General features: G+C 44.4%; 1 protein-coding gene across 1 annotated transcript in view; it reads right to left on the reverse strand.

Moving 5' to 3' along the window:
• The window catches only part of PTAR1 (protein prenyltransferase alpha subunit repeat containing 1), a 68,737-nt gene extending 68,029 nt beyond the window's left edge, over positions 1–708 (reverse strand). Inside the window, exon 1 of the mRNA XM_044287245.1 lies at positions 582–708. Coding sequence (XP_044143180.1) covers positions 582–667 — 86 coding nt within the window. The 5' untranslated portion in view covers positions 668–708. The remainder of the gene's footprint in view (positions 1–581) is intronic.
• Positions 709–10,399: the final 9,691 nt, after the last annotated feature.

Below are 10,399 nucleotides of genomic sequence, written 5' to 3' on the forward strand. Positions count from 1 at the left end.
GCGGACGGCTGTGTGGCAGAGAACGCCAGGAACCCGTCTGACTATACACTGCGCGCAGCGGTTTCTATCCCGTCAATTCTCCGCGTATTTGTCAGGATCTCTGCTGGACCCCATTATAGTCAATGTATCCGGCAGATCCAGGCTGTTCTATGCTGAGAGAACTATATACCCTGATGTGTTATCTTTATTACCACACGGTATACAGCCAACAGAGAGACTGCAAAAACTATGGTGAAATGGCGCCCATCCCCAAATAATAAAGCCAATATCAGGGTCATATGTACCCAAAAATTGTACCAATGCAAACCCTGAAATAGCGATAACAGTGGTAAAATAAACTTCTGGGTCTTGAAACTCAGACCAAAAAAGGACAAGTAAGGTGCGAGGTAGGTGGTCGTGCAGGCGGCCGTCACATGTGAAGGTTAGCACTGACGGGGCGCCGAGCTCCGCAGTCAGCACCACTGACAGGACAGCGGTCACCACACGACTCAAACTTTCCACAACTCCAGCCCTGCTGCCAAATATGTCATAAGCCAGCGACGTCACGAGGCCCGTATGACGTCACCGCCGCTGTCACTCACATGTTGGGGTTCCTGCGGAAAGCGCCAGTGATGTCCTTCACCACCCGCTGCACCAGCACCTCCACCTCCTCCTTCCACTCCGCCATCGCCGAGGCTACGGGCGGAGAATCATGCGCTTCCGGGTCAGCCTGACCCGCCTCCTGCGCCGGGGACTTAACCCTTTGGCGGCTACACAGCGCCGTCACCCGGTAACGGGAATACATGGCAGCTGCAGGGGCAATAAAGGCAGCCCGTGCCGCCATCTGTTCAGAGCAGGGGCCCGTTCACACATGTGAATGCATGGCATGCTTCTTCACCACACGGCTGTCAGGGGAATCCTGTTTTCTGGAGATTGAGGTCCATGACCTTCTCAGTGTAGGACCTGTCACCCCACTGAGCAGTTCCCCATGTAATGTCACTTGTGGGGCATCTGTTCTTATGGCTCTATGTTGTGCTAGTCCTTTATTACCGTATTTTTCGTCCCATAAGACGCGTCTTATGGGGCGAATGCTGCCATTTTGCATCGCAGACTGCGATGTATCGGAGGAGGGGCCGGTGTCATGCAGATGCGGCGGGGGCCGATGCGGTCTCTGTGCTCCGGCCCCGCCGCTCACTCACTTCCTTAATGCCTAAACCTTTTATAATAATAACTTTAATTGAAGTTCCGATCCCCAGCCCCATCTGTACTACTTACTAAATGTCCTGTAACAGGCAGAGCAGGGCGGGCGCGACCGGCCGAAACTCACTGATGTCACGTGCCTGTGCCGCCTACTTCATTCATAAAGTAGGCGGCGCAGGCACGTGCCGTCAGTGAGTTACGGCCGCCCGCCCGCCCTGCTCTGCCTACTACAGGACATTTAGTAAGTAGTACAGATAGGGCTGGGGATCGGAACTTCAATTAAAGTTATTATTATAAAAGGTTTAAGCAATAAAGCTATGAGTGAGCGGCGGGGCCGGAGTACAGTGACCGCATCGGCCCCGCCGCATTTGCATGCCACCGGTCCCTCCGACAGGTTTAGCTATGGTATATTAGGGCATCTGAGGATGCCACTATTATGGGGTGGGGGATATGTGGATGGCATTGTTATGGGGTGGGGGATCTGTGGGTCACACATATATAGCAGTGCCATCCACAGATCCACCCCCATAACAGTGCCATCCACAGATCACCCCCCCCATAACAGTAAGTGTTGAATAAGCCACGGCACTCCAGAGGGATTCCAATCAATTTCTTTATTACACCTTGTGTAGCAACGTTTCAACCTAATGGTCTTTGTCAAGCTCCCATTACACAAATGACACAGTGAACATTAAATACAGTCCCCTGGCTCCGCATTGGTTGCTGCTGAGCCCTACCCATTAACCCCCTCATTACTTCTTACAGACATTTACATATTACATATTGCCCACTCCATGATCCCTAATAACATACTTTCATCCCTTGCTCCCTTACTTTGCCATGCTGCAGGAGACGCCGTCCCGTCCTCCTCACTACTGGTGCATATCGATGTTCTCACATTACAACACGAGGCTTCCGCGTCTCTGTGTATAATCTGCGCATGCGCGAAAATTCTGCGCATGCGCGAAAATTCTGCGCATGCGCGAAAATTCTGCGCATGCGCGAAAATTCTTCCGCCCTTTTCTGCGCATATCCATCAGATCATGCCCCACTTCCTGGTCATGTGATCTCGTCGCTCCAGAAGCGCGCTATCACAAGATCATACTCCGTTCCATTCAAACTCTAATCTAGATGCCATCAGATGTCAAAGATCCATGTTACTGTGTATATTTAACATAGTCATATAAGATTATTAATGAGGCCCCCAATTACACGGTGCGGGCTGTCTGGTACCCACCACACGCTAATCGACATTCAGTCTGGACATTAATTATGCCATTCTAATTCTTTACTTATCTTATGGAGGCTGCCACTATCTGGACCACCAATACATTTAATTAAATTTCTATTATTTTACCCTATCTTCAGAGTGACTATCATGGTGTTTCAGAGGCTATACACGTAGGTTTGCCACCATTCATTCAGTGACTGGTGTATAGGGTAAGCGTTCATGGGGTGATTAACCCTCAGTACGCCAGCCCATCCAGTCTCATACTATCATTCATTCTATATGGGAGTTTTAGCGGGGGAATGTAGGGCTACCCCCCATTTGAGGAGCCGTCCACATTCCCTCACATTCTCCCTAAAAGATTTTTTTATGGCAAAAACCTATTCTTTCTAGATTTACCTCCAGTACCATTTCACTCGATTATTAGAAAGGAGTTCTCAATGTGAAATATCACACAAGTGGGCCCTTTTAGTAGCAGTCTCCATATACTATAAATTTTACTCAAAAGTTATATCATATGTGGTGCAAACCTTGACAGCCCCACATCGTCATTAGAGGGTCTATAGGACTTGTTCCCCTTTTAGCCTATCAGTCATGGGTCCTTCACACACAAGGGCATCGTGAAGATAAGAAGACGGTTCTCCCACAGCATGTATATCCAAGCAAAACCTAAGACAAAAGGAAAACAGAGGATTTCTTTAGATAAACTATCTTCATAAAAATGGAGATATGGGCACACACAGGAGTTTAGATATATTCATATATACATATGTATTAAAAATTGGCTTCTTAGCCTGGTGTTTGAAACACACTTACACACAACCCGATCGGGAGTTAGAAGAGGGAACCCACCTTAAATTCCCTATTAAGGCCCTTAGGCTCCAATGTCTCCAACTCGTGGATCCATCTTAACTCTTTTTGTTTTAACAGCTCCTTTTGTCTTAGGTTTTGCTTGGATATACATGCTGTGGGAGAACCGTCTTCTTATCTTCACGATGCCCTTGTGTGTGAAGGACCCATGACTGATAGGCTAAAAGGGGAACAAGTCCTATAGACCCTCTAATGACGATGTGGGGCTGTCAAGGTTTGCACCACATATGATATAACTTTTGAGTAAAATTTATAGTATATGGAGACTGCTACTAAAAGGGCCCACTTGTGTGATATTTCACATTGAGAACTCCTTTCTAATAATCGAGTGAAATGGTACTGGAGGTAAATCTAGAAAGAATAGGTTTTTGCCATAAAAAAATCTTTTAGGGAGAATGTGAGGGAATGTGGACGGCTCCTCAAATGGGGGGTAGCCCTACATTCCCCCGCTAAAACTCCCATATAGAATGAATGATAGTATGAGACTGGATGGGCTGGCGTACTGAGGGTTAATCACCCCATGAACGCTTACCCTATACACCAGTCACTGAATGAATGGTGGCAAACCTACGTGTATAGCCTCTGAAACACCATGATAGTCACTCTGAAGATAGGGTAAAATAATAGAAATTTAATTAAATGTATTGGTGGTCCAGATAGTGGCAGCCTCCATAAGATAAGTAAAGAATTAGAATGGCATAATTAATGTCCAGACTGAATGTCGATTAGCGTGTGGTGGGTACCAGACAGCCCGCACCGTGTAATTGGGGGCCTCATTAATAATCTTATATGACTATGTTAAATATACACAGTAACATGGATCTTTGACATCTGATGGCATCTAGATTAGAGTTTGAATGGAACGGAGTATGATCTTGTGATAGCGCGCTTCTGGAGCGACGAGATCACATGACCAGGAAGTGGGGCATGATCTGATGGATATGCGCAGAAAAGGGCGGAAGAATTTTCGCGCATGCGCAGAATTTTCGCGCATGCGCAGAATTTTCGCGCATGCGCAGATTATACACAGAGACGCGGAAGCCTCGTGTTGTAATGTGAGAACATCGATATGCACCAGTAGTGAGGAGGACGGGACGGCGTCTCCTGCAGCATGGCAAAGTAAGGGAGCAAGGGATGAAAGTATGTTATTAGGGATCATGGAGTGGGCAATATGTAATATGTAAATGTCTGTAAGAAGTAATGAGGGGGTTAATGGGTAGGGCTCAGCAGCAACCAATGCGGAGCCAGGGGACTGTATTTAATGTTCACTGTGTCATTTGTGTAATGGGAGCTTGACAAAGACCATTAGGTTGAAACGTTGCTACACAAGGTGTAATAAAGAAATTGATTGGAATCCCTCTGGAGTGCCGTGGCTTATTCAACACTTTCTACTACGGAAATCCCAGGACCAGGATTTAATGCTACAGGCACCACCACGTATTGGATCAGCTATATTAATAGTGAGTAGTGCTGGCCTATTTTTCTATTTTGTGTTAATGAGGTCTGAGGACAAGCACACTCACCTAGCATAGCCTTTCTATATCTATGCTGGAGACCGTGGGAGGAGAAAAATGGATACACCAAAAAGTCTACTCTATACCAGTGAACAGATTTCGCACATTCTGAGCGGGAGTGATGATGAGGGAGCGTTCCTGAACAAACCCACAGTGGATCTGATTAAACGTAAATATGAAATGGAAAAAAAACAGCTTATTAATACCGAACTTCACCTGTCCACACTAAGGGAGTATTATAAGGCTGAACGCATACCGAGAGGACTAAGGACGCATTTGAGACCAATTCTGTTTCCTAATAACCCAGAGTTCCTGACTAAATTCGCCTTTTTAGCGGATAGATTTTCCATGGACATGATGTTATTAAATATGGACTTTCTACAACAAGAACTGTTAGAAATACAAGTAAGAATAATAGAGCATGAACGACAACTACAATCTCTACAAACCGAACAGGAATTTCAAACAGTAAAAGAACGGATGGAACAAGATCTAAGGAAGTACCGAGATAATATCGAGACAACAAAGAGACAAAAGTGGAGTAGGGATCAAGACGACTATAGTAAAGGAAGTATCTATAAAACAATAATAACAAATAGGAACAGAAATCCAAGGTCTCAAAGAAAATCCAAGACACAAATATCAAGACCTAATCGTGGGAACTTGACAGATACAGAGTCTTCAGGAGAACAGAGTGAAGCTTTTTTAGGAGAAAGAACAAGAGAAGCACACGGAGAGGGGGACGTAAATGCCGGCGCCGGGGACAAGGGAGAGGAAGGAGTGAGAGTCACACGATCGAAAAGGCCTCCGACGGGCTCCAGATTCACCAGGAAATGAATGAAGAAGTTGATAATACTCTAGTGGTAAATATTTCCTCTTGTGAACTATCTAGAGATGAAATGTTGCTTTTGAATAGGGGACTAACTTTCAGTCCAGAGACTGAGATTGACTGGTTCCAAGTTGAAATGGACCTGCATAATTTCTTCAGGCGTATCAAACTGAGGGTGCACTTCAGTGAAATGGCGCCTACAGGTGATAAAGAAATACAGAAGGAGGTCCTGTCGTTGAAGAGTGTGGGCCTTTTCCTTAAAAGCGACTTTCAACCGCCCATATATAATAAAGCTATTGAGACCTTTGTCTCCCTTGTCAGACTGGAGATAGAAAAATTAAAGAGATCAAAGGTATACCCAAATGTCACCAATCTGACAAGGGGAGAGAAAGCAGCATTAAAATCCCTAAAAAATAGGAGGGAAATTACAATTAAAAGGGCGGATAAGGGAGGAGCCACCGTGGTGATGGACACGGATAGGTATAAAATGGAGGTGATGAGACAAGTTAATGACAAAGAGGTATATAAACCTCTAAATAGTGATCCAAAATGGATCATTATACGTAAGATCAGGCTATTGGCAGATAGTGCTTTTGCGAATGACCTAATCGATACCAATTTGCATACTTATCTCGTGCCACAGAACCCGGTGACTCCTCTCTTATATGTCCTCCCTAAGATACATAAAGGGTTGAAAGACCCGCCAGGACGCCCCATTGTGTCCGGCATGGGGTCAGTCTTCTCCAATGCTGCAACTTTTCTAGATAAAATCTTAAGATGTTATGCAATTGAGGCCAAATCCTACGTGAAGGATACTACGGATTTTCTGTTAAAAATTGATGCACTAGAATTTCAAGAGGGAGACTTTTTGGTTTCATTCGATGTAACCAGCCTCTACACCAGTATCGATCATGAACTGGGATTGGAGGCAGTTAAATGGGCCCTAGAGAGGTCAGATTATGGGTCTGACACCAAATCATTTTTAATCTCCCTACTTGAAATTCTACTGTATCATAATTATTTTTTGTTTGATGATATGTTTTATGAGCAATGTCGGGGCACCGCGATGGGGTCCAACGTGGCCCCGACATATGCGAATATATACATGTCAAAAATAGAGGAGACGTCTATATACCCATCCACCCTCTACAGTAATGTGAGGGGGTGGATGCGGTATATAGACGATATTTTCCTTATATGGAATGGTACAGAGGAAAAGTTACAGGAATTTCACGACTGTATTAATCAAATTCACGACCAATTGAGATTTACAAAAGTGTACTCGGCGGATTCATTACAGTTCCTGGATACGTTGGTTTATGTTAGAGATGGTAAATTGGAAACCGATCTCTTTATTAAGCCAACGGACAGGAATAGTATGTTATGCTATGATAGTGCTCACCCTAGGAAGTCAGTAGAATCTCTACCGTTTAGCCAGTTTTTACGAGCAAGAAGAATAGTGTCAGAAGAAAGTTTAGTAGATGACAGATTGAAAAAAATGGGACAAAGATTTAGGGATAGGAAATACCCTAAAAAATTAATAGATAGACACCTAGAAAAAGCCAGGAATAGCAACCGACAGCAACTACTAACTAACATAATAAAAAAGGAAGAGTCAAAAACAAATAGGATCCCATTTGTATCCACCTATAGTAAAATGAGCAATCGCATCTCAGGCATACTGAGGCATAACTGGCACATACTGACGCAGTCATTCCCTAGGGTCATTGAATTTCAATCCCCCCCACTGATGTCATATAAGAGGCCCAGGAATCTCAAGGATAGCCTGACATCAGCTGATGTTAAAATCAAGAAAAAGGAGGCTGGTAGAAGGGGCTGTTACCCTTGCTTAGGTTGCTGCAATTGCGGCAGCCTGATCAAGGGTGACTCCTTCTGCCACCCTCAAACGGGGAAGAAATACGATATTAAAGGGCACTATACATGCAATACAGATTTTGCTATTTATAGCCTGCAATGCCCGTGTGGTCTTCTATATATAGGAGAGACGACACAACCCTGTAAAAACAGAATTAACCAACATCGGTATACGATACGTAAGCTATTAGCTAAAAAAGAAAAAGAAAGAAATCAGCAAAATCAAGGAAGTGATGATGAAACAGAATTACCAGTGCCTGAACACTTTTGGAAATATAGGCATAATGTCTCTCAATTGAGATTTAGGATTATTGATAATGTCCCGACTTTAAGGAGAGGTGGAGATAGGGAGAAGCTGTTAAAACAAAAAGAGTTAAGATGGATCCACGAGTTGGAGACATTGGAGCCTAAGGGCCTTAATAGGGAATTTAAGGTGGGTTCCCTCTTCTAACTCCCGATCGGGTTGTGTGTAAGTGTGTTTCAAACACCAGGCTAAGAAGCCAATTTTTAATACATATGTATATATGAATATATCTAAACTCCTGTGTGTGCCCATATCTCCATTTTTATGAAGATAGTTTATCTAAAGAAATCCTCTGTTTTCCTTTTGTCTTAGGTTTTGCTTGGATATACATGCTGTGGGAGAACCGTCTTCTTATCTTCACGATGCCCTTGTGTGTGAAGGACCCATGACTGATAGGCTAAAAGGGGAACAAGTCCTATAGACCCTCTAATGACGATGTGGGGCTGTCAAGGTTTGCACCACATATGATATAACTTTTGAGTAAAATTTATAGTATATCGAGACTGCTACTAAAAGGGCCCACTTGTGTGATATTTCACATTGAGAACTCCTTTCTAATAATCGAGTGAAATGGTACTGGAGGTAAATCTAGAAAGAATAGGTTTTTGCCATAAAAAAATCTTTTAGGGAGAATGTGAGGGAATGTGGACGGCTCCTCAAATGGGGGGTAGCCCTACATTCCCCCGCTAAAACTCCCATATAGAATGAATGATAGTATGAGACTGGATGGGCTGGCGTACTGAGGGTTAATCACCCCATGAACGCTTACCCTATACACCAGTCACTGAATGAATGGTGGCAAACCTACGTGTATAGCCTCTGAAACACCATGATAGTCACTCTGAAGATAGGGTAAAATAATAGAAATTTAATTAAATGTATTGGTGGTCCAGATAGTGGCAGCCTCCATAAGATAAGTAAAGAATTAGAATGGCATAATTAATGTCCAGACTGAATGTCGATTAGCGTGTGGTGGGTACCAGACAGCCCGCACCGTGTAATTGGGGGCCTCATTAATAATCTTATATGACTATGTTAAATATACACAGTAACATGGATCTTTGACATCTGATGGCATCTAGATTAGAGTTTGAATGGAACGGAGTATGATCTTGTGATAGCGCGCTTCTGGAGCGATGAGATCACATGACCAGGAAGTGGGGCATGATCTGATGGATATGCGCAGAAAAGGGCGGAAGAATTTTCGCGCATGCGCAGAATTTTCGCGCATGCGCAGAATTTTCGCGCATGCGCAGAATTTTCGCGCATGCGCAGATTATACACAGAGACGCGGAAGCCTCGTGTTGTAATGTGAGAACATCGATATGCACCAGTAGTGAGGAGGACGGGACGGCGTCTCCTGCAGCATGGCAAAGTAAGGGAGCAAGGGATGAAAGTATGTTATTAGGGATCATGGAGTGGGCAATATGTAATATGTAAATGTCTGTAAGAAGTAATGAGGGGGTTAATGGGTAGGGCTCAGCAGCAACCAATGCGGAGCCAGGGGACTGTATTTAATGTTCACTGTGTCATTTGTGTAATGGGAGCTTGACAAAGACCATTAGGTTGAAACGTTGCTACACAAGGTGTAATAAAGAAATTGATTGGAATCCCTCTGGAGTGCCGTGGCTTATTCAACACTTTCTACTACGGAAATCCCAGGACCAGGATTTAATGCTACAGGCACCACCACGTATTGGATCAGCTATATTAATAGTGAGTAGTGCTGGCCTATTTTTCTATTTTGTGTTAATGACCCCCCATAACAGTGCCATCCACAGATCCACCCCCATAACAGTGCCATCCACAGATCCCCCCATAACAGTGCCCCCCTCAGCTCCCCCCCAAACCGGGCCATCCTCAGATCCCCGCCATAACAGTGCGTCATCCACAGATCCCCTATAATAGTGTTATGCACAGACCACCATTAGTTAAAAAAAAAAAAAAAGCACACCTTTTGGTTAAAAAAAATATTTTTCTTATTTTCCTCCTCAAAAACCTAGGTGCCACTTATAGGGCGAAAAATACGGATTCCTGCTAGAAGTTGTAAATGACGTGTTAGCAAGGTCCAGCTGAGACTGACCAGTGTTTTGTACTGAATTCTCTGGGCAATGAGGAGCCAGTGAAGGGATTGGCAGAGGAGTAACGGGGGTAGAGGTGGATTAGTTGGGCAGCAGAGTTGAGGTTAGATTGGAGGGGTGCGTGTCACGGAAGGTGTACAGGAAACAAGACCATACAAAATGAATATATGACTCACTGGATCCAAAACTAAGGAACAAAAAGGGAGACCCCTGCATAAGACCTGGCACTCTCCCTGACTGCTCAGCCTATGCGAACATCCCAATGGTAGATGATCGCATATCCTCGTACCTCGACTGTATAACACCTTAACACCCTATACTAGTGAGGGGACACGACCACCGGCTCCCTACACTAGACACGGAGGGAGTCAGGGTCACCTGGGATCCAGCAAACAGAAAATCACAAATGAATGTACAACACTTATCTTGTAGAAGACTGTGAAATAGGATCAGCATGCACACACACTCCAGGAAGTTGTATAAACCGCACACTAATGCATTATGGGGAGGAGTTTAAAG

This window comes from Bufo gargarizans, chromosome 1 (genome assembly GCF_014858855.1).
Source record: "Bufo gargarizans isolate SCDJY-AF-19 chromosome 1, ASM1485885v1, whole genome shotgun sequence".
Taxonomy (NCBI): Eukaryota; Metazoa; Chordata; class Amphibia; order Anura; family Bufonidae; genus Bufo; species Bufo gargarizans.